The sequence below is a fragment of the Mixophyes fleayi genome, chromosome 3 (assembly GCF_038048845.1).
Source record: "Mixophyes fleayi isolate aMixFle1 chromosome 3, aMixFle1.hap1, whole genome shotgun sequence".
NCBI lineage: Eukaryota > Metazoa > Chordata > Amphibia > Anura > Limnodynastidae > Mixophyes > Mixophyes fleayi.
The window spans coordinates 132,628,621-132,654,406 of NC_134404.1; the positions used below are offsets into that span (position 1 = coordinate 132,628,621).

General features: G+C 38.2%; 1 protein-coding gene across 6 annotated transcripts in view; it reads right to left on the reverse strand.

Annotated features, from left to right (window-relative positions):
• RUBCN (rubicon autophagy regulator) overlaps positions 1 to 25,382 on the reverse strand; it is a 37,650-nt gene extending 12,268 nt beyond the window's left edge. Inside the window, exons 1-14 of one of the 6 annotated variants that reach the window (XM_075202348.1) lie at positions 25,247 to 25,382; positions 20,009 to 20,162; positions 18,514 to 18,597; positions 17,079 to 17,235; positions 15,723 to 15,829; positions 15,354 to 15,507; positions 14,534 to 14,995; positions 14,303 to 14,347; positions 12,388 to 12,468; positions 11,703 to 11,818; positions 10,836 to 11,034; positions 8,973 to 9,059; positions 4,611 to 4,665; positions 1,968 to 2,100 (exon numbers count right to left, since the gene is read on the reverse strand). In XM_075202348.1, the coding sequence (XP_075058449.1) occupies positions 1,968 to 2,100; positions 4,611 to 4,665; positions 8,973 to 9,059; positions 10,836 to 11,034; positions 11,703 to 11,818; positions 12,388 to 12,468; positions 14,303 to 14,347; positions 14,534 to 14,995; positions 15,354 to 15,507; positions 15,723 to 15,829; positions 17,079 to 17,235; positions 18,514 to 18,597; positions 20,009 to 20,162; positions 25,247 to 25,329 (1,917 nt within the window). In that variant the 5' untranslated portion in view covers positions 25,330 to 25,382. Of the gene's footprint in view, positions 1 to 1,967; positions 2,101 to 4,610; positions 4,666 to 8,972; positions 9,060 to 10,835; positions 11,035 to 11,702; positions 11,819 to 12,387; positions 12,469 to 14,302; positions 14,348 to 14,533; positions 14,996 to 15,353; positions 15,508 to 15,722; positions 15,830 to 17,078; positions 17,236 to 18,513; positions 18,598 to 20,008; positions 20,187 to 25,246 lie in introns of all 6 variants that reach the window. The other 5 variants (XM_075202347.1, XM_075202353.1, XM_075202352.1 and 2 more) reach the window with 5 other exon arrangements.
• Between the last annotated feature and the right edge of the window lie 404 nt (positions 25,383 to 25,786).

Consider the following 25,786-nt stretch of genomic DNA (forward strand, 5'->3'; position numbering starts at 1 on the left):
TCCCTACAGCTATCACCCCATATCCCCTACTCCTATTCTTTTCCAAACTTCTGGAACTAATAGTCTACAAAATTTCTCATCATGCACTCTCTCCTTGATCCTTTATAATCTGCCCTCTCTGCTAGTTCGAGACTGCCCTCATCAAGGTGACTAATGATCTACTCTTGGCCAAGTCGAAGGGCCACGTCTCCTTCCTCTTGCTCCTTGATCTCTCTGCTGCATTAGACACAGTTGACCATCATCTTCTCCTTGACAGTTTTCTCTCCCTTGGCCTTCATGCCACCATCCTTTCAGGGTTTTCCTCCTACCTATCTGATTGTATCTTCAGTGTCTCCTCTTCTGGTGCCTGCTCAACTCTTCTCCCTGTATCTGTTAGGGTTACCCAAGGCACTGTTCTTAGTCAACTCACCCACTCCTTCAGAATCCAATATCACCTCTATGCTGATGACACTCTAATCTACCATTCCTCTACAGACATCTCTCCGTTTCTGCCATCTCCACTTGGATGGCCGATGGTACCTCGTCTTTCCACTGCCCAGTGTCACATCCCCTCCTCCCGTCTCCCTTAAGGTTGATGTTTGAACCTCTCCCCTGTTCCCTGTGTGCACTGCCTTGGGGTTATTAACGACTGTGCTTTCAATTTCTCTCACCATCACAAGTCCTTCACAAAATCCTGTCACCTCCACCTTTGCAACATTTCTTCTCCCTGGGTGCTACTAAGAATCGTTCATGCCCTTGTCCTTGATTACTGCAATCTTCTTCTGCCTGGCCACACATCTGCCCCCACCCCGCAATCTGGCTGCCCCTGCAGCAGCTTGACGAATACTTCTCTCACACTGTTCCTCTTCTGATGTGCCTCTCTGCAAAGCCCTCCATACTCTTTAAGGGGTAAGCAACTTGAATTGTATTCTAACTATAAAGCCCTCTTAAGCGCCTTCCCTTCCTAAAGCTCCGAACCGGTCAAGAAATACTCCCCTACTAGCCCATTATGTTCTGACCTTCGTATCACCTCCTCTCCTATAACCATCTCACATTTCCGCCTTCAGGACTTCACCCGCGCTGCTCCTTTCGGAACTCGCTGACCCACCTGATCGTACTCATCCTCAATCTCTTTCAAATGCTCCCTCAAAACTCACCTTTTCACTCTTGCCTAACTCACAACCATCCACAAAAGACAATTCCCTCCTTATGCTCCACCTGTCCTTTCCACTCATTTCTCTCCATCCCTATTGTCTCCATTTGTTACCACTCCCCATCCGAAACAACTCCCTCCTCCCGCTTCACCTACCTCTTCCACTTGTTTCTCTTCACCCCTATAATATCAGTTTGCTTCCCTGCCTCTCTTGAATGTTGGCCATCATGAGCTTGTCCCTACCTGCCTCCTGTCACCTGCTCCTCTTTGCAAAGGTTTCTTTTTTTCTAGTGGTGGCTTCCAATGAAATTGCCTTCTCTATTGTTTGTTTGAATTTTTACTGATTCTATTATTTCTTCCCCCCCTTACTTATTTGTATATGGTTATGTTTATATTTAGTTGATTGTGCGGCTCTGTGGATTCTGTGGCGACTTATAAACTAAGATGATGATGATGAAGTCAATGACAGTGACTGCAGATATCAATATGCACATGAAACGGTTTAGAAGTGGTAAATGGAGTTCCAAAAATTACAGAGGGAACAATGTTAGATTATGGAGAAAGTTATTAGAGAGCTGGAAACAGATAAGTGGAAGACCGTGTGTATTTCTTTTTTTTTTTTTCTCTGTATGCCACATTCTACCAAGTACCATATTTTACATCATCTGTGGCTTTCATGTTTAGCAGCAGAAGGTATATGTCCATATAAGATACAACTTTTTTCCCCATGACAAATATAGGACTGTTACCCATTGCTGCAGAGGAGAACAAGCTGTTAAACGATGGTGTTTTTCATAACGGACAACAGACCATAAATCCAAGACATAGCCCCTACCTTCTGGGGAGCATCTTGTTCTGGAACCAGCCAATCCAGCTCAGAGGCAGCTGGTAATTGCATCCCCTCAAACTGTTTCAGGAGACCCATGGCGACGGCTTCAGCAGAGTTAGAGTGAAGGAGGGAGTGCAATCTGGAGGTAAAAGGGAATTAAATGTACTGTCATAAAATACGGTAATCAGAGATGTTACAGATATAAACCAATTGAAATTTGATTGCTATTTTTGCATATTACTATATAAATATATGTTTTGCTTTATTAAATAACATGAGTAAAGTGAGAAATAAAATCCAATTTAAGATTGTAAACTTGTGAGCAGGGCCCTCTTTCCTCACTGTATATATTACCCAGTATTGCTTTATTACTATTTGTTCCCAATTGTAAATCGCTATGGAATCTGCTGGTGCTATATAAATAAATGTTGATGATGATAAATACTGGCACACACTAGACAAACACTTACACACTACCTGAGGGCATTTTGCAATAGAGGCTGACAGGACTATTGGTTGTATCTGGGGCTTTCAACAAAGGGTCCTACATTTTAAATGTCTTATGTGTTTTGAGTCCATAAAAGTTACCTTACAATACATGAAGGAGTTGTTTAATATTTGTATCTACTGTGCATTCGAGGCGTTTCTTTCACACTTACACATTAATAGCATTAGTCAGTGGGCATAGAACAGAAGTATATTCTGTAACTCTACTGAAATGATTTTTCCCACTACTCAAAATAAACACATTAGCGAAAAAGACCCCAGGATAAAATCAATCACTTGGTTTCAGGACTCTTATAAGTGGATTTTACTAAACATGTATAAGTGTTTGGTCTGTTGATGGTTCCCCCAAAGTCTCAAAAGTGAAAAATAAACTCTATGGGGCAGATTCAATTAGCCAAGATCTGCCACCAGACATCGCCTTGATGTCTGGCTGCGCACCTTGACGACTAATACGGCACTGATACCTCAGCCCATTTTTCCTCCATATCTACGGGACACAAGGGAAAATGTGCAGAGATTTTAGTAAAATCTCTGCCACTAAGTGTCTCCGCGGATTGTTCCAGAGACACACTGCAGCACCGTGCGGTCAACTGAATTCCCCTGATGAACCCTTTTCATTTGCACAAGTCTTTGAATTTCTTGCCCTAAGAGCTTACATTAAGATCCATTTCACTATGCTTCTATAAGGGCTTGATATTTAGATTATATTCGGTAGTTGTTCAGTAAGACCATCCTTATTCAACTATTTGCTGTAGGAGGTGGAGCCTGTATAACTTCATGTTTAAGCACATTTATTCTTTTCCCATTAGCCGTTTAAAAAAAACAATAAAACAAAAAACATTTTTCTTTACATTTCTGTATTTAAAATAATCTAAAAAAAGTAATACTTTGGGCAACATCCAGATTATTAATTGTACCTCATAGGGAACTATGTGCATGTACTAATATATATATATATATATATATATATATATATATATATATATATATATATATATATATATATATATATATATATATATATATATATATATATATATATATATATATTACTATATCTTTACATTTTTTTTTTTTATTGGCATACAAGTTGCAATCACATTTTTTGAAAGGCTATTGCTTCACACATTTTACATCATATTGTAGATTGAATACAATCAGATTTAGATTTCTGAATCAGCTATGGTCACCCAAATGTTTTGCTTTTACAAGATCAGATTTCAATGTGTATGGCCAGCTGCTTTGTCTAGGACACTTTAAACATACAACAATATACATTTATATTGATGGTTTCCAAGATCTTCTCATAAAATATCAAATGTCTTTAATATACTTTAACGATTTTCATTACAGATATCTAACTATTTTCACTATCTATTTCACATGTGGGAATTTGCCTCCCCCTCCCTCCCTCTCTTGCATGTGGTACATTCCGCTATGCCTTGTGAAAAAGCTTTTAGCATGGGGTTGACAGTTCACATTTTTACTTTATTTTTTATTTATCCCTACTTTCTAGGAAGTGGGGTTTTCTTTTTATCCAGGAGCAAGTACCACAAACATCCACTGTTACCCTCAGTTAACTTGCCCCAACAGGGACCAATTATAATATTGTACTATTATCTGATAATTCACAAACTATTACAGGTGCTTGTGGATTACTTTGTGTACTTTTACATCATTTTATCTTTTTAAACACTTTTTCAGCACATGCATTTTTTTTTTTGCTGCAATACTTTTTATATATAGGCATCAGCTGATCAATCTTGATGCAGGTGGTGGCGTCTCTGTTCATGGAGTATGTGTCACTTTGGTTGCACATACAGACATAGGTTTACAGTTACATTTTATGCACATAATAGCCATAGGTGTGAAGACTACCTACTGAACACTAATGTATTTTGTTCTATTAGTCTTTGATTTTGTGCACGGTACCTGGTAATGCGTTTTCATTTATTGTTCTAAAAGTGTGCATGTGAATTGGTTTAGCTTTAATTATTTGTTGGACAGCAATTTGCTTATGACAGCATAAACAGATAATATCTACATTTTTATATGAGCAATATTATTTGCACCTTTACGGTATAAACTTTTATCACATTACAAGTTAGAAAAGTAATGAACGGAATCAAATTTTACACTCACATGGAGTCGGAGCTCTGAACAGGCTGGATGCTTGGGGACTGCCTTAAGTCCGTGTCTAAATAAAAGCAAAACAAACAGTTAATAGAAACATAGAACAAGAAAAAATGGCTTTATGGCTGCCTCCACTGTAAATAAGAAATAAATGCACTTTTTCTTTTAAAAATGTCATGTCATGGGACTCAACTGAGGAAATGAAGACTGCACATTTACTTTTGGCGAAAGACACCCAAATCAAATGACTGGAAATCTTTCAAACACAAATTGCAGAATATTAGGATATCTCATTAGCTCATAAATAATAATGAAACTACTAAAACACTCCAATCACACAGTCAACGATATGTTTGTAATGCTCTTTTATATGAATCAGACAAATGTGTAAAGGGTATATTTTTTTTAACAGGTCATTAATTCCTGGCATAACCCTCACTGTCAATGCATACATTAACAGGAAGGGTTATTTGTTTAGAGTTGTTTAAGAAGTAAAATTATAGTGTCAGTTTAAAAAAAAATACCAAGCTACTTTATTTTGTGCGATACATATGACTACCCATTGTAATGCTCCCCAACACCATACATTCAGGTATATTTTCTCCACACACATGCGTGTTAAAAAAACAAAGGTGTATGATGGAAACATCTCCAGCCCAGCTTTTCCCTAAAAAGTAGAGTTCAAAGTGAAGGTAGGAGGGGCGACCTGTTTAATCATTTGCTGTGGGCTTCAGCTTTTCATGCCACTGTACGTTTCTCATTACCATCTGCGCAATACAGAGCAGTGTGGAACCTCAAGACTGCTATTAAGAAGTGGAAACACTCCCCAAATCCTACCAATAAGGCACATTATCACGAGATACAGATACACTTTGATAATGTGGTTACACAATTGGGGAATAAGTACATCAAAAAAAGGCAGATATCAAATCTATAGATATGAAAACAAAATGAGTCGTTTACGCTCTACTTTATTACAAGGAACTAAACCCCACATATATCACTTCCCTGTGTGACGTTTCTGGAATAATAAGATATTCAGGTAATGATATCTTGAATATTCTACAAACATTTTATGAAACACTCTACGCACGGGATACACCCAACTTAGAGAATAAACATAACTTTTGGTCCCAGATTGAATTACCTCAGCTCACAGATTTGCAGATTACTTCCTTAACTGCCCCCAATCTCATATGAGGACGTTGTATCATTAATGAAACACCTTAAATCTAACAAAGCACCGGGGCCTGATGGGTTATGCGGAGAGTTCTATAGAATTCTTCTCACTCGAATTTCCAAAACTTTACAAATCTTCTATAATACTATAATAACAGACATATACCTTCCCCCTCATTTCAACACGGCAATACTGATGTGAATGAGTTCTCTGTACAGGGCTGCGGAATTAGTGCTGCTATATAAATAAATGGTGATGATGAATACTGAAAGATTTACCTAAATCCGGTAGACACACGAAATTACCTAGTTCTTACAGACAATATCACATTTGAACACCTGCAAAAATGTTTGCTAAAATTTTATAATCGAATGTGTTAAAGTAATTCTGCCTTCCATTATACACTCAGATCAAACTGGTTTTAATTGGGGGCGGAATTCAGTGTACAATATCAGAAAGGTTAACACGGTACTCCAGTCAGGGTGGGAAGCTGATGGAGACTACTCCACACTTTTTCTCTCCTTGGATGCCGAAAAAGCCTTCAACATGGTGATTGGGATCACCTTTATGAAAATCTTTCTAGATTTGGATTCCCGGTGCAATTTGTCAAAGTACTTAGGAATGTCTATACAACCCCCCTGACGCAGAATGTAGTGAATGGTCTCAGATTCACAACCTTTTCTATTTGTAGTGGGACACATCAGGGTTGCTCCCTATCGTCACTTTTATTCGCCATTGGTGGCAGCCCTTAGACAGACTCAATCTTTCTCGGGAATTATGGTACGAAATAGGAAAGTGAAGCTTTCACTGTTTGCTGACGGTATGCTGCTCTTCATATCCAAACCCAAAACTACTGCCCCGGTAATTCTTGGTGTCATATAAAGATTTAGCTCTTTTACAGGATAAAATACTTTATCTAGGCCATCCCCCCCAAACAAAGATTCAACCCCAACATGACTTTGAGCACAAGTTTTACCATTGGGAATACATCAAATATCTAGGGATGCAAATAACTCCCACCTCCTCAGTTGTATCAATATAATTTCACCCCTATCATTAATAAGATTCAAACACAGTTAAGCAGCTGGAAACATTTGCGAGGGTCACTGATGGGAAGGGTAGCAATTATCAAGAGTCTAATTTTTTTCCAAGCTTTCATACCCCATGTTGATGCTCCCCAAAGCAGTCAGTACATTTCAATATGTCATTTTTTGCTACTATCTTTAGTCACTTTATACGGCGTCAAAAAAAAAAAAAAAAAAAAAAGGCAGCAAGACAAAAACTCACCTTACCTAAAAGTAAAGGAGAACTGGAGATATTCAAGCTATCAATAGAAAGGCCATGTACAGATACATATCAAACTGGCTATTGCACTTAGAACAATTTACTAATGGATCTCTGGAAGAGGATTATTTTTTTTTCCTCACGCACCAGCTGTATTACTTCATCTTCCCAAGGCGAAGATTCAGTCTACGAAATTACATAATATCTTGATCAGGGACACATACACCGCTTGGTTAGCAATAAATAAGAAGCTGAGCAATGATCCAAAATTTACAAAGTACTTGCCATTGTGGGGCAAACCAGAACTCACCCCCTCGCTTGATAACCAGACTTGTAGGTTTTGGAAAGAGAAGGGCATTTTAGCAGTAAAAAACATTTTTACTCATGGAGGTGCTATGTATTCATATCAACAGCTATGGGAGATGCATGCGTTTCCATACACCCATTTCTTCTATATCTACAAATTCGCCACTATATTATAAGTAAATAACAAATGTGAATACAAAGTGATGATGATAATATGGTTAACCTGGGATCTATTGTAGGTTTTTTCAGATTACATAAATTCAAGATTAAATATTTATATATAGATTTGATCAATGCAGATATAAATTCTGTGTGGTCTAAAACTTGGGATTCTTGTAAACGTGATCTTATAGATCTCCGCCCTCTTAGAGAGATTCTACTTAATATGGAGCATACAATGAAGGCCCTAAGCTTCGCAAGACTCCAAGAGGTTCATATTAAAACAAACAATTAATAGAGCATACATATCTCAGATGCAGAGACGACATGATATAATTGGAATCGGGCATTTGCCCGAAAATGTTGGATATCTGATGCTACACTAATACATAATTTGGGGACATGCCCAAAAATTTACAAATTTTGGAATAAAAGTTACCTTTCTAAATTTTACATTTTGTTTACAATAAAGTCCCCATTTTAAGGCGTTAATATTTGTTGCTCTGACGTCTGGAAGGACCATATAAAAGACCTCCAGATTCTGTCATTATTGACAGTTTTTGTTACATTGGCAAAAGGGCCATATTGGGCAGATGGACTTTGCAACTGAAAGCGGAGCTGATGGAGACTCTGTATATGAGAGAGCCGCATTCTCTGATTTGGAAAAAGAATTCAATAGGAGTCTCATTAATTTCCCTTCTTTAATACTTAACTCTCTCTCTTCACAATTACCTCTATTATTATGATTAAGAATGAGTCGAGTTGGCAATTTGAATAGTAATTTGATTTAATAGATGCTTCATTTTAACATCAGATTATTGACATTGTTTTCTTCTGAATTTCAACCCCCCCAACTCCCTCCCCCTCAGCTGTATCAATATAATTTTACCCCTATCATTAATAAGATTCAAACACAATCATGTCAATGTCAGGCAAATCAAAGGTTATTATTATGTAGACAAAACAGTGTATTTTGTAACAGTAAGCTCACTTGGCTCCTCATTAAAATGAGCGGGTGTCATTATGACTGGCATAGTGGTGCACTGCGCAATGAGAACCAAGGGCTATTTCACCTGTATCTAGTAATAGTAGTAATATGTCGATTACCCACATTACATGCATCTCTAAATTACCTAGCAGATTTTAAAGTGTTCTTATTTCACATGTGCAGCACACAGCATGATGCAGGTTACGCAACAAGCACATAATCCACAGATACGGCAATACATTGTCACACTGGCTTTATGTGGAAGTACTATTTTTAAGGTCGATACAGAATTTCTGTCTGCATGATAAAACCTGTGTGACATACACTAAAGTACTGGGCTGGAAAGGGTATTAGAGAAGCACTGACACCTTGGATTTTAACACCCTTTCATTAAACCGTTTGAACACATTGTTGGAGCTTGTTAATATTTGTATGACAAAAAAAAAAAACGTACCTTCAAACTCCTCTACAGTACAAGAATCCGACAGGCGAGTTGAGTCATGAGAAATTATCTCAGAACTACAGACCATTACATCAAGGCCTGTAATAGAAAGCCATAAAACAAGTATGACGGAGAAGATGAAACTTTCACGCACTGTTGATACACTGTCACTATATTAAATAGCCATCAACTGTTTCTCATCTATGTGTCGGTTAACCTACAACCATCAGTCAAAACCAGTACAAGCAATAGAAACATAGAATTTGATGCCAGAAAACCTAGATCAGGCCTGTCCAACCTGCGGCCCTCCAGATGTTTGTGAAACTACAAGTCCCAGCATTCCTTTCCAGCTATCAACTGGTTGTCTACCTGCTAAGCATGCTGGGGCTTGTAGTTTCACAACACCTGGAGGGCCGCAGGTTAGACAGGCCTGACCTAGATGGTAATCTAGACTGCCTTTGCCATGTTTTTTATTTTGCTTGCTTGTAAAGAGGGGAAGGGGGTGGGTTTAGTCTTTTTTTTCTTAAAACTTCTTTTCTAAGCAATAGCAGTAGCAATATGTATGCCCCCATAGATTCTTTAATTATTTTACTGCACTGTACTACCTTCCTGAACTCTATATCTGATGTATTTGAATATTTCTCACATCTAATCATGTGCAGATGTTGGTCTTTCCATGTAAGTTTTGTTATGCAGCTCATGCACCAATTTAGTAGCCCTTCCCAGAAATTTTCATTAATGTCTTTTTGGAGACAGGGCATCCATAACTGTACATGGTACTAAGGGGAGGTCTTACCAGTGACCTACCACAAATTCCTCTTCCCATACAATAAAGTATTCTATTAACTTTTCCCATTGCTTGACTAGACTGCTTGCTTAACCTTCAGATCATCTGAAACTATAGTTCCAAGATCTCTTTCCTTGTTATTGGCAATACATAACCAGTCTGTATTTTGCTTGCAAGCTGTTGTCCCCCACATAAATCAAACAACATCAATATATAAATTAATCCAAAATTCCAAACTTTAGTCCATTACACTATTTTCTCTTAATCAGTACACATTTATTTTACCTCTTCTGGAGTGTCAACCACCCTATCACAAATCTTTGCATCAAGTGCAAATTATACTATCTTCCCTAGTAGACCACAAGAAATATCTGTAATGAATAAATTTAACACAGAACCCAGGACTAATTCTTGGGGGTAAACGTATCAAGCGGAGAGATTTCCAGCGGGTTCGAAAAACCAATCAGATTCTAGCCATCATTTATTTAGTACATTCTACAAATTGATAGCTAGAATCTGACTGGTTGCTATAGGCGACATCGCCACTTTTCAAACCCGCTCAGCTTGATACAATTACCCCCTGGAGTACGCCACTGGTTATCAGGATTTCATCTGATCTCACACCATTGACTACAACACACTCTCCGGTCCTTTAGCTAAACTTTTATCCATTCCACCATTGTGTGTCAAATACAAACATTCAGCCTCAGAATAAATTTATTGTGGTCTCAAATACCTTGCCAAAAAAAATCAACAATCCACTAGATTTGTTTGACATGATCTGGCAGCAGCAACCCCACATTGCGCTGGATCTGGTAATTTGTTTGCCTCTAAATAGTCAGTAATAGTTTTTCTTAACTTTCCTACTATTTATGTGATAAAAATGGCAAACTGGCAAAAATGGCAAACTGAGTAGAGTTAATGATTGGTCATCGTATTCAGAGAACATCTACAAATAGCACAATGTGCTGAAACCTAAGCTTACATTACATATATTTGCATTAAATCTGTGGATTGCTATGGGCAGCAGCCAATCTGATTAAGTTAACCTGACTGTATTCTGCTTCTCTCTTAAACTTGATGCTTACTGCTGGGTTGTTCATCATTGCTTGATGTCTTCCTGTTGGTTAGGATCTGTTGCCGACGTAGACGAATCTTCTGTTTCAGCTCCCGGATCTCAGGGTCAATGTCATCTTCCTCTTCCTGAAGCCGACGGCTCATCATGTTACATTTCATGAGCTCAATGGCCGCTATAAGAGACTCTGAAATGCTGAAGTGAGCATTCTCCTACACAGAGTACAAATAGGTGAAGTTCATTCAATGACAACTGAAACATCAGATGTTCTCTCTTCATTCAGCCCTCCTTCTTCTAACTCCTCTGCTACCACCTCTACTCCCCCACTCAGTGCCACCTTTTTGTGACTATCCATTCCCTCTAATGATGTAAGCTCTCACGAGTAGGGCCCTCGGCCCCCTATGTTTTCCTACTACTCATTGCACCTTCTCCTCTAGGCCCGTTTCTTGAGACTATGCTCCTGCAAATTCTACTGAATACTTATCCCTTATACTCACTGCTTTGTCAATAGCTTAATCTACAATACTATGTCCTCTGTTAATTAGTAGCTGACTGGTCATTGTTTAATGTATAGTGTAATTATGTACTAGTCACAGCTGTCTGTGCATTGGGTAATACTGTAAATGTGTGCTCTCTTCACCCCTTATGTGTATAGCCATGAACCCTTTGTGGCACCTTATAAAAGGTAATAATAATAACAATAATTACATGTCCTTACACTACAGTTTGACTGTTTAAGTCAGCAAATAATCAAAAATTAACATAGAATTTTTAGGTGGAAAAACATTTTTTTGCCATGTTATCATTGTTAAAAATAGTCTTAATGAGGCCACAAGTGTACCCATGGGTGCAAAAAACATCAATTAAGTTTCCGCTATACCTTCTCTAAGTCAGCACAGCTTCCAAAATCTTGCTCAGAAAGATAGCTGATTAATGATTGCCCCTCTGAAGGCCTTCGAAATATCCCATCAGTTGCACTCAAGTATTGAGAGCTGTCTGCAAAAGATAGATGATACAATATCAGTATACTCAATAGAAATGTACCAGCATTCACTGGACAGCACAGTGGCTCAGTGGTTAGAATGTCCCAAGATCCAAAGGGGCAGGAACTGACAACAATGACAAATAGTCTCCCAAACCGGAGGTTTTAAAAGTCGTCAATAATGGCATATACACTGTCCTGTCATGGATATGCCAAACAATGTGTGCACACTAATGCATTTCCTTCACAGTGATCAAGGATTCTTGTGAGGTTCCATCTCCTCTCTCTCTCATGCGCTTCAACTAAATAAATAGTGATGAACACAGGTGGATTAAATATAACTGGGTTTATTTTTTTTAAATCTAAAATGGAGGAGAAATGTATTCTACTGGGGTAGAGCTGATGTAAGGCTAGAGAGTTAGAATGGAGAGTGCAGGCTGTTACAGAACGAGAATGGAGAGGATTGCAGGCTGTTTAGGGAAGAGAGCTACAAAGGAGATTGCAGAAGCAAAGATACTTTGAAGCAAAGAAAATTGAAGTATCTCGTCCCTGCATCTTCAATAACATCCTATGTACCACATACCGTAATCTATATAGAGTGAGCTGGTATTTGTTGTTCCATTAACTGCTGTATTATTTCTTCTAGAGAGATCACAAATGGATTCTACAGAGAGAGGGAGGAGGTAGACAAAATTAAAGCAATTCAATGTATTTTCTCCATTTAGAAGATACCACCACAATACCTTCAGTGAGATACATGCAAATGACACTACACTGTATAACCAAAAAAAAAAAAAAACAGAATGAACAAAATTTTTAAAATAAGATAAATCAATTGGCCTAGACACATTTTGATCATATAACATGTCAATACACTATAAACAAGAGAATTAAATTCAGTTCAATTACAAATAATAGAACAAAATAAAATATGTACTTCACTTCCAAAAAAAAAAAAATGTACAAAACAGCAGAAAACCATGTAGAGGAAGAAAAAAAAGAAAAAAAGAAAATCTTCTATAAACCAAACATGCAACATACAAAAGGTAATAAAAAGAAGCACTGGTCTAATATGGTTTGTACAAATATTGCTTTACCACTATAAAGTGAATTAATAATCTGCCTCAATTCTAAAAGAACTCTAGTTTGGATACATGAATTAAACACAAATTTAATCATAATGTTTTGCAAATCATTATTTTGGCTCATATATTGCTGTATAGCTGAAATGCACCACTTGTTTATGCTATTTTTATTATAAAAAGAACTCCAGCCACAATGGTCTCAAACAAGCTTAGTGGGTGTTAATGCCCCTCCCCTATAAATATTCAATTCACATTAGTGGAAAGTTTACAGAGAAAGAGCATAGACACCCTCTAGGCCTGGCAAATAGCGAGAGTACAAAACTGGGCCAGTACAGGTATTAAGCAAAACCGGTTGATCCAGCGAATGGCACATAGAAAGGTATGACTGTTTTTCAGTTTAACTCACTGAACTCCATTTAATACTAATCTATTTAATGTACATTGCATCAACCATAATCAAAGTGTTCCTGGAGCTTAGTGCTGCATTTTAAACAAAGTTTGTTATCTAAGTAGAGCAGCCCTTGAATACAATCCATCATTCACATTAACCACCCTCCAAAGGGTATAAGTGCTTCAAACAAATGTGTGGTGTGTGTGAATCTGTGAGACAGAAAGAGTGATGAGGGGAAGCCCAGGCAGTGAGTGAGTATTGTGGCCTGTAAGGAAGGTTACTGCTGATGTAATCATATGCATGAACTCAGGGCCCTGCTTGTATAATAATACGAGTGGGCACAAATATGTGACCACATAACAATGTGGTTACTGTAATAAGGCAACTCAGATTAACGCATTAAATACTGAACAAAACCAACAAATAAATAAAACATCTGGCATAATGACTGATATACATGGTGTGCAGGAAAATGACAACTTTGATGAACTTTAACTGAAACGCCTTGTGTTCCAGAATAAAACAGATGAACTATCATACTTTCCTAGCACCGTCTATTAGTAGCTGAGAGGACAATGTGGGGCTGGCTGCAGGCATGTGCTGGCCTGCTGTAATAGATACAGCGAGTAGGAGGAGGCAGGAGTGGGGAACTTTTAACTACTTAATTTTCAAATTTGCTTGGTATGAGTTATTTGGAAATCTGAATGTAGAGAATCAGATACCAAATTAATAAGAAATGAATAACAATGATTTGCAAATCACAGTAATAATAATTTGAGGACTGAATTGAAAATATGTTAAAAATTATCAAATATAAAAAGTGAATTCATTGGCTGAACTGTATTATTTTAATTACAATTCAGGAACAACTTTACATCACTACAGGGTGGCTATATCAAGCACAAAAAACAAAAGTTTCCAATACAACAGTGTTGTATTATGCATCTCATTATAGTATATTAGCAATGTATTGTACCAATAGCACCAGTGCTTCTGCTATTCAATTATAAAATATTTTGGACCTGCCACAGGATGCTCCATTATAATTGTGATATTCCGATCACCTCCTAGTGCCAGCAGTCAAAAAGTTAAAGTAAGAAAATACATTACTGACAAAAGAATATAAAATATAACACGAGGGCTCTGTTCAAACCGATGCATAATCGATATTAGATAAAAACATTTGGCAACAGAGCAGTTAAAATTAGTAAAATTACTCTAAAATAACAACGCTAATATTGGCACTCTCTTACCTTTATTTTTTCCAATGGCAACACGCGTGTCTGAAAGCGAGCGCATGTGGCTCTTCTTGACATGACTCATTCCATTACTCATTTGACCTTCTGAGAAACTGGAGCGGCGAGGGACAGAGAGCAGTGTGAGGTTGGGGATAACCGGAGTGGACTCAACCGGTGTTTCTGACTTTTGGGAGCTAGAGAAGAGATTTGAGCTATTACTACTCTGGTTGGACGCTCTGCGGCTCATGTTTCCTATAGCCAGGTACTCGGGTCCATCATCTGCCTCACTTGGTAGGTCCTCTGGGCTGGCAGTTTCCTCGCTGTTGCTGGTCAAAGTACTGATGCTCATCTCACTAACAGGAGAAAATGGCTTGCAAGGAGACAAGTCTTGGGAGGGAAGCATGGACTCGTTCGCAGGCAGAGATGGACACACTTTATAAAGGTTGTTTTGCTGATCAGTCAAGCTGGAGCAGAAATCTAAAGGAAGGAGCACCACATCTTTTTTTTTTAATAAAATACACAAATGTACAAACATATTAAAGTAGCAAGGATTCATATAGATCTGCATATTTCCCAATTCTATACTCTATAGAAAAAACTATGTACACATTTCCCCTGACTGAATCCTCTTTACAATTTAATTTCAACAGCTATTGCAGTCATTATAGAGGTAAAAGAAAGTGATGTTTGTACTGTGCTGACATCTCCAAGCTTCCAAAGCTATTTAGTGTCACTTCCAAAGCCTATAAAACAATATACATATTTGCTGCTAAATTCCTGAAGACAGTCATACAGTCTTCCAGAGCAGTAAATGCCCCACCCTCAGAAATCTTACCATTGCTGATAATACAGGGCGGAACTTGCAGGCTGCCATAGGAGCTGTACAGGGACGGATCTGGATTTCCTGGGTATGGAATGAAGGGACAAACAGGTAGAGCTGTAAGGCTCAAACTTTTTCCTGAAACAGTGAACTCTCTCTTGCCAGCAAGCTGGGAAAACAAACAAAAGAACAATATTTATTGTTTTCATTACCATTTAATTACAGTGCAATGTCTAAACCCGCAAGCATCAAAATGATATTACATGAAGAATTTTTGACAGCTCTAATTCCCATAGTTTGCATAGCCGATGATTAAAATGTAACAGAAATAGGAATAACATGTCTTTACACAAAAAGCAGCGTCAGAAGATCAGGAATGCTCACCATAGATGTGTCTATCTGGGCCAGTAACCTGGGGTTATTCTGTTCCACGGCTTCTAGACACTGGAACATGGCCGTTACGTGTGTTTCACTCAGCAGGAAAGCAAAATCTTGGGGGAAAAAAAAAAAAAAAAAAGACAGTGAGATGCTTAGCACCCCAGGAAGAATGCAATGGGCACTTCTGAAGGTCACATTTTTCCAGACAGAAAAATGTAGTGCTCTGATGCTGTCAAATATTTGTGTCATGCACTGTTAAATGCAATGCCAAACATTAAGTTGCTGTCATATGAGAGCGCTTTAGAAGTCACAACATTCCATGCAACTTGACTTCAAAATAAACAAACATTGTTTTCATTGGAATTATATACCAGTCATATAAAGAAAGGTTAAAGCAGCAATCCTACATAGGTTTAATTTCTTTAAATAGCAAGTGAAGTACATTTTAAGCATGCAACCAATTAATTTTTCTTCGCTGTCTGCCTACAAATCATTATCTCCTTTTCAAAATCTCTCTGGAGGGCAGACAAGTATGGCTGCCAGTCACAAACACACTCACAGCATGCTATGTGGTGGCAGAGAGGAAGATTTTCAGTGCAAATGAGAGATTGAGCTCTGAAGGATGTCTCAAATCTCTCAGCTCACTCCATCACGTGCAACTATGCAAACCCTGCATAATTATAAATCATTAATGGCCTGAAGAAACAAACCAAGGGACAATTGCAGTTACCAAAATGAATCTTATAGCCTGACACAAGGATGTATGTAAAAACACCTATTTATTTTTATTTAACAAAATTGCTGCTTTAACATTCTTTATATTGACCACATCAGTTAATCATTGTCTGTAATGAGAAAACAATTATATACCCCTTACTTGTTTAAGTCGGTCATCAGTGTATGCAATACCAATATAATAAAAAATCTGGGGGCAAACAAATTTTTATGTTTCCAGATAACTCTTGCTCACCATTGCACCACCAATTTATAATATTTGAGGCGTTGTAAACTGTGCTATGTAAGGTTGTTAAAGTCAGATTATTTAATGACTGCTGCAGCTTTTTCAACCAGCGATCTATGACAATGTTACACTGTATAGTCTACAGGTGAGGAGGTGAGTTCATTGAAAGAAATGTGTTGCTTGAGCCAATAAATGCTGAACATTATAAAAATTACAGCTCTAAGAATTTATCTGTTTTAGTAGGTTTCTTATTTTGACTGAGGAGAAAAGAACAAAATGTAAATGCATTCCTACTAGGCATAACTGAACATTTTAGGTGTGTTTGCTAAAGGTAAGAAGCACAGCTTGTGCAATTAACATTGAAAATCGAAGCAAGTATCAGTGTTCTAGGATATTATTACCTGAGTAGAACTTCCTGGTGTACTGCCTGTTGCCTAGAAGGGCCTTCAGTTGAGTTGACAGACAGTGAAACTGCAGACTCTGCTGTAACCACAACTTCCCGCTCTCTTCACCAGTGCCATCACCACTTCTCTGGCTGTTCTCGTAGAAAAGCAAAAACTAGACAAAGCAGCAAATAAATGGGTTAAGAGTGAATGAAACAACAATACCCCACGGAAATATTTATTCTCAATAAATGGATTCTTTTACATTTAAACATTCTATACTGCCTGTGTCTCATTATTTATTTAGGAGTACAGGTACTCCTCACTTAACAACCTACCCATTTAATGACCACTCGGACTTACGACCAGGTTCTCCCTGGGTCCTCATTGTTATAATTGCTGCTGTTTGTAGAGCTTTACTGTACACATGTTTATTTTCTGTTATGCAGTGTTTTGTAATGTAAAGCACACTAACAAAATACAGTTTTCTTTAGTCTATTTCTTCATTCAGAATCAATAAAAATGATTACAATACATGCAGGTGCATATAACAGTACTGTACTCACTTAGCGACCAATTCTCTTAACGACCTAGTCGTAGGAACGGAACTCGGTCGTTAAGTGAGGAGTACCTGTATACACAAATATTGTGTATGACATTTGTCTGTAAATGGAACAAAATTAACTTCAATATTTTAAACAGATATGTTTTCAGGCTCTAAGTTTTGTTTTTAAGATAAATAAGATACTATGGGGCCAATAAAATATGATCACGTTATTCTATGAATAACGCGGCGCTAATAGTATTACCATTAATAGTGTAATTTTAACACAGATTTTTGATCGCGACCCGAGGGCTGCGAGCAAATATTTGCGCTAAAATTACCGTATTAACGGTAATAGTGCACAGGTCGGGTTATTCCTAGAATAGCGTGGCCGAATTTAATTGGCCCCTTTAACTCCTCAATGATAGGAATATTCACAATAAATTAAGAGCAAAATATAAATGAATTATTCCAGGACATAAGTAAAAAATAATTAAAATGCCATTAAATATTAATAATTGCAATACAAATCATTCCATAAATATAATTAATAAACCCATGAGGAACCTTTATAAACAAAATAGACAACCAATATAAATAATTAAAAAAAATAATAATATTAAAACAGACAAGAGTAAAAGTTATGTGAACAAGTTACAAAACAAATGTAGAATCTTTTATTCATTCAATCAAACCATGTGAAAATGTATGATTGTGTAGGAGAAAATGTAACTGCAAATGAATAGAGTTGATTATCCAATATCATAGGATAAAAAAAAACTGTTTTAAACTAAACAATGGGCATACACTAATAATGCACATTGAAATTCTTCTTTACAACGTTTTGTATCCTCTTAGTTTGCTTACTTGAAGAACAAGGCTTTGGAATGTAAAACAGTGTGTAGTTACCTGGTCCACCTGTGGAGATGATCCAGGAAACAGTCTCTGACTGCCTTTCACAAAGTTCCAGTAGTCCTGCTGCTTGCTGTAGAGCTGACAAAACAGAGGTTACTATGCAATCCTAACTTGCTTTGCATACTTGAAATTTTTATTTAAAGGGAACGCAACATTTAGCAATAGTAAATAAAGATGACAGATAGCTGATGGAAACATACTAACACATGACAAGATTCTAGGAATTTTAATAGGAACATCTTTTCATAAACAATTTAATTGAACAATCTCAGAAAAAGAGTGCTTAATTTTGCTTAATATACTTCAATTAACATCTATTATGTACTACACATAATTGAAAAATGTCATTGAATAATCAATAATTAGAAAACAAGTGTTGTGTTTGGGCACCGTAGGCTGAAGATTGTAATGCAACTAGGCAATAACATAACATACAACACACATTTTAGAATATTGATCACATGATACAAACGACAATAATAAGTGTAGATACGCATGAATGGGCTGCTGGATGATATTTGCAAGCAGCAGGTGTTCAGGAACTTAGGACTCCAAAAATAAATTCAGCTTTATGACGACTAGAGAGTCGTTATAAATTATACCTCAATAAGTATCTGTTCAGAGCTCACAGATACAGGGCAATATTCTTCTCATCTCTAGAGTTTAGTGATTTTATCCCTCTACAGCCCCATGAATATACAAAAACAACTTTGGCAAGTATTAAACAGCACTTTCTAATCAGACCCCCTAAAGTGCAGAATAAATGTTCTTGTTTTTCCACATTAAACTGGCTACTGCATATACATAGAAGCAGTCAGAACTTTCCTATAAATAAAATCATATCAAGAGTCAGAAGTTCTGAGTACAGCGAGAAGACCTCTTGCCCATGAGAGCCCTCCTTGCGGAATTTAATCAGCATCTTTTTGCTTGACTACAAAGTCCTCTCATTGGTGGTATTTACTTTGCATCAACATTTTCAAGTATGTCTGATTAGTCTACAAACTACCTTTATTTTTATTTTTTTTAAAAAAGAGCACTTTACAGCTAAGATATAATTGTTTAATGTTATTTTGAGAGTAATCCTTGACAAGGATCTATAAATAAGTGATGCGAGTATTGCTGTCCGTAGACTGGTCTATCGAGGAGCTGTCATGCCTCTGTTAGATTTGGCCATACACATGTGGGGCTAAAACTGCAAAATTCAGCCCAACAGCACAATTAGTATGATCGGACAACGAGCGTATACATAATGGATGCAGCCACTGCCTGACTGAATTTACCAACCACCCCCCCAAAAATTTAATGGTTTCAAATTAAATATTAATGCTTATAAAACGGTGTTTATGGGCTCATGAACACTGCAATTTGCAACCAATTTGTTCTTAAATGACCTTATGCTATATCATATTCCTGTCAAAGATAATGGATTTTCTTTAGATTATAACCTACTATTTCACTCAGCAAGGCTACTTGTAATTGTCACTATTACCTGATCACAAATGAGACCATGCTGAAGAATACTGCTCATATCTCGACAGAGTCTCTGCAGGCCACCGTACTTGGACCACACATTTCGACTGTTGCCCGATACCAGCCCTTCCACTGTAGTCTTCAGATTATCCAGAAGCCTCCAGTGCTCATCCCTGCCGAGTGTTGCACACAAAGATCTTTAGGGACAGAGGAAACGAATAGAGTTGCACAGGAAAGTAGATATCAGTCTTGCTGAATCTGCAACTGTTACTGTTTGACTGGCCAATGTTAACATTCTCTGAACACACTTCCGTATACCAGAAATTTCTCAAGCAACAACCAACCTAATTGTGCATTGTCTTGTATTATTGTCTTGACTCTCTGTATCACATATTACAAAATAACCTATGGGCTCTATCACATTGGTGAGGCAGTCACAATGACAATACATAAATAAGGATTTGAAACAGAAACCTTAATCAAAAATGCTAACTTTTTATTCCTTTACCTTTCTAAGAGAGTCATATCAGATGGAGGTGAGCTAATCATTGACACAGAAATAATTATTAACACAGAAACATGTCAGATAATATGGTTATCTGTTGCTTCTGGACATCTTATCTGTGAGGTCACTTTTACAGCTAGGCTCAAGCACTTTCACCACACAATGAATATTCAGAATAGTGATAATATTTCTCACGCAACCAAAACTACAAACATTCTATTCTTACAGAGATTAGACATTTCTGATCACACAACTAATTACTCGACTCCCGACATACTATCTTACTCCTAGGACAGGACTAACCCAACTTTTAGTCCTGTCCCTCCACCAATACATCCATTGTCCAGGGTAAAATATGCCTCTATCACCAATAAGTAATGTAACGTGGCCCGGTCCCACATTCCAATCACACCCTCAGGCTGATTTCCGGTGTGCGGTGGCTATTTTCACAGTAACCAAGAGGAAACTGTCTGAAGGGGCTTCCTATCAGGTTATATAACAGTGGACACAGTCATATCTCAATCAACCTGGGATGAGAGGAATGTGTGGTGAATAGGGGGTGTCATGGAGTAATGTGACAGTAATAACAAGTCTGCACTGTCACAACACTGGCTCCTCCACCAGTGTGACTATGCCTCACAAACCATCTGGACCGTGAATTTCTCATTGAAAGAGAGGTCCAATCCTGGGACTTACTGGACAGTTGGCAACACCACTTGCCATACTTAGAGTTTCATTGACCTGCACATTAAAGTGGAGCTGTCATCTATTCAAGGTGGAGACAGCTATTTTGAGGGCTAAACTAATTCAAAATAATGTAGCCAGCCTAGTAACTCACTAGAAACAAGTACCTCAAGAAAGGAATTTATGCAGACTGATGACACTGGTTCTTGGCAAATTGATAGGCCGCATACTGGTTCAAGATGCAAAAATGATACCTCCACTGAGTATAGATGGAAGATTCACTTTAAACATATCTCTGAGAAGAAAATATAACTAAACTATGTGGCATTTACCATGTAATTTCTTCTAAATGTATGTGTTTACATGCCTACAGGAAGTCTACCATTTCAAGGCAGCTCTCTCTCTCTCTCTCACTCTGTGTATGTTAGGGAATTCAGAATGTAAGCGCCAATGGGGCAGGGACTCATGTAAATGAGTTCTCTGTACAGCGCTGCAGAAGTGGCGCTATATAAATAAGTGGTGGTGATGATGAAGGCAGGTATAAATATCCAGAAGTATTAATGAGTATGCACTGGTGAGTGCATGCTCACTGTGCTCCTGAGAAACTTTCTATGACATCTGTAGGAAGTATGCCGAATTTAAGCATATTGGTTCAGAATGAATAGGAGTTTAGTTTCACAGAATCTACAACTCACCACAGGCAAATTTAAGAATGCCAAATCATGCCTATACATTGCCATTCAGAATGCAATGCTCCTCCACTTATGTTATGTACGATTTAACCACCACAATGCGGCTCAGATTGAATATTATAAAAGGATCACTGATCCCTATAATGATCACATGCGCTGTTTACAAACCCAGTAGAGGCAACACAGGGTATATGCTCAGTAGAACATAGAGAAAAACACAAAACACTACAAAGCTGCGTCTCTGCTCTCATTACCACTCATCCTAATTTGCCTCAAGTGGCATAACGATTATTGTTTATATAGCGCCAAACAGACTATTCAGTGCTGTACAGAGAATATGTAGTCAATCACATCAGTCTTTGCTCCATTGGAGCCTGCATTCTAGATTTCCAACAACACATAAACACTCACTAAGGTCCATTTTGTCAGAAGCCAATTAACCTACTAGTATTTTTTTGTACTATGGGAGGAAACCAGAACACCCAGAAGAAACCAACACGGTGGCTAAGTGGTTAGCACTTCTGCCTCACAGCACTGGGGTCATGAGTTCGATTCCCGACCATGGCCTTATCTGTGTGGAGTTTGTATGTTCTCCCTGTGTTTGTGTGGGTTTCCTCCGGGTGCTCCGGTTTCCTCCCACAGTCCAAAAACATACTAGTAGGTTAATTGGCTGCTAACAAATTGTCTGTTTGTCTATCATCATTTATTTATATAGTGCCACTAATTCCGCAGCGCTGTACAGAGAACTCACTCACATCAGTCCCTGCCCATTGGAGCTTACAGTCTAAATTCCCTAATGTAGACACACACACACACAGACAGACAGAGGGAGACAAACAGACAGAGAAGGGAGACAGACAGGGAGAGACTAGCTTCAATTCTGATAGCAGCCAATTAACCTACCAGAATGTTTTTGGAGTGTGTGAGGAAACCGGAGCACCCGGAGGAAACCCATGCAAACACAGGGAGAACATACAAACTCCACACAGATAAGGCCATGGTCGGGAATCGAACTCATGACCCCAGTGCTGTGAGGCAGAAGTGCTAAACCACTAGGCATACCGTCTGTCTGTGTGTATGTTAAGGATTTTAGACTGTGAGCTCCAATGGGGCAGGGGCTGATGTGAATGAGTTCTCTGTACAGCGCCGCGGAATTAGTGGCGCTATATAAATAAATAATAATGATGATGATGAAACCAAACACAGGGAGAACATACACCATCCACACACATAGGGCGTTGGTTGGAATCAACACCTTGACCAAGAGCTGTGAGGCAGCAATGCTAACCACTGTGCAACCCATCATCAATGCCTCTTTCTTTTTAGCTGCATTTTGTTCTAAAAAGAAAACAGCTTAATTGTGAGCTGAAAGTCTATATGTATGCACCCTATGGTATTATAGCAGGAAACAGTAGACAGAGGGGAGTGTGTGGTTTTTATAGTGTATGTTGATAACTGTACATTACAATTAAGAATTCAGTGAGGTCATTGCCTACATCTGAAATTCACATCCAAAATTCATCAAGACTATATAGAACGTTCTTGGTGACCAGATCGGAGAACTGTTATACCAGACAAATATCTTTAAGGACTAATAAATATATGTAGCCCCTCAACTGAATAGAAGCAGGTAAGGCAGTAAATACAAACTAGCTAGGTTCTAAAACACCTACAATTTGTTGTTTGGTTTTAAATGCTGGAAATATAATATATGTTAATTTGTTCAAACGAATTCCAAATCTTTAATCCTCTAACTCTCAGAAGTTCAGTATCAAGAAGTTTTATGAATGGTGAAATTACTGTGTAACCTTAAATATATAGGGAAGACAATCACATTTGAAACTCTGAATGCAGGAACATACAAAAAAACATTAGGTAATCCAAAGATTAAAAAAATATGCATTTTAGCAATTATTACAATTTTTTTAAAAAGTAGTGATAACACTTCTTAGTAATTAATGCACGATTGTGAAAATTATATAATACTACAATTACAACTCAATTGCTGGTCATGTCTTGGGGGGGGGGGGGGGGGGAGAATACTGGGTGGCCCATCAATTTACATTGCTCACCCCAGAAACAGCCCAGTGGCCTAATAATTACTACAGTTGTACCAACAGATGGGGTGGGTAGGTGGCCTAGCAAGTATTTTCTTTATTGAAAATTGCGCATGACCATAACACTTAAATGTTGCCCCATTATACTGTTGACTTTGCTAGAGATAGGAAAACACCTGGATCCTTACATAAATGTAAAAGAATGGCAAAAAAATAGATAGTTTTGATACAAAAATAATCTGCTGTCTCAATAATATTTACTAATTAGACTGAATGATTACACCAGATTCCAAGACATGTGGCTGGCAAGGTAACTGCAGCAATCAACATGATGTGACCTAAATTCAGGATTCTGGGATTTTTTAGGACTAATTATCATATATGTAACCCATTCTATTTGGGAAAGCCTATTTTGAGGTTCCAAAAAATGTCAAACGCACACCTGGGGAACAAGTGTAAAATAAAGTTTGGGTACCACCAGGGCCGGTGCTAGGGTCCACGGCGCCCTAGGCATTTTTAAAAAAGCGGCGCCCTCCTCCCTCCTCTCCTTACCTTGTCTCACCACCGCCACCTCTATGCTCCGTCTCCTCCCCTCCACTCACTGACACTAGTAAGTGGAGGGGAGGAGACGGAGCAGAGAGGCGGCGGTGGTGACAAAATAGCCTCTTTCCCATGCATCTGAATGCTGTGCTGCGGCCGTGACAGGTATGGTCAGCGGTCGCCGCACAGTTTTAAAGTCTTTTAGAATTCTGTGGCGCCCTCCAGAGTGCCGGGCCTGGGTACCACTGATCACCCTAAAGCTATGGTATAGTAACAGTTATTCTGCTCTTCAGTTCAGTTATCCTCCAAAAAAATATAACTTGCCTAATGAAGAGAGCAACCCTCTCCCCATAAACACACCTTTAACAAAAATGTGAGCCAAAATGCTGTTGAAGCAGAGCACAGGAGATATGTGGTGTGTATGCTTACACTGCAGATAGACCCCAATGCTGCTGGGTTGTCAATTGCTGATGCCCTGGGAGACAAATACCGGGTTTTCCTTGCAGTAGTCTGGTCATACTAGCTGCCCAGAAACACAGTCCTCGGTGCGAGACTGTTCATGCTGAGTACACCACATTCTACCTGTCAACTCAATGTGTGCGTTCCAGACCCTACTCAAAGCAATAGAGCTCTACTTCACTACCTGTCTAAGCTGTATCATTACATCAATCGTTCTACTTTGCGGAGCTTGTAACTTCCACAGCACTATAGACGTTGTCATCGCACTAATATAACAGCGGTTTGTAACCTTAGTTGTAGACTGGGAATAAATATGTCACCTGATAGCGTGACTCACCCCTCGGGCTGGAAGTGGTGTGGCCCGCTGATCTCCATGTCCACTACTGCTGGAGACACTTTCCATCTCACATCAAAACAGAAGCCCCCCTCTAAGGCACGCCCACAACAATAGTACTTCCTGCTTCCGGATAGCTTGAGGACTACATGTCCCATCTACACCACGCCAAACACTGTCAAAGCTCCTGTAATGCGCACTTTCACCGCTAGAGGTCGTGCTTTTGGATTCATATAATAGGAGGATACATGTGAAAATGGACATATAAAAATTGCTGCATTTTGTACACATATTGACAATTGATACATTAATAAATAGATAAATTGATAAACAACATGGTAATGTTCAAAAGATTAAACATTTTATTTGCTCGTAGACTACATTTTTCTTACCAAGCCAACAATATTTGTTTGCTGTTCACTTTACTTTAATCAATACTTTACATTTTTCCCTTAACCAGGGGTACATTTTAACCCTTTAATGACCAGTGAAAGTTTGCACCCTGAAACAATTTTTGTGTTTTTGT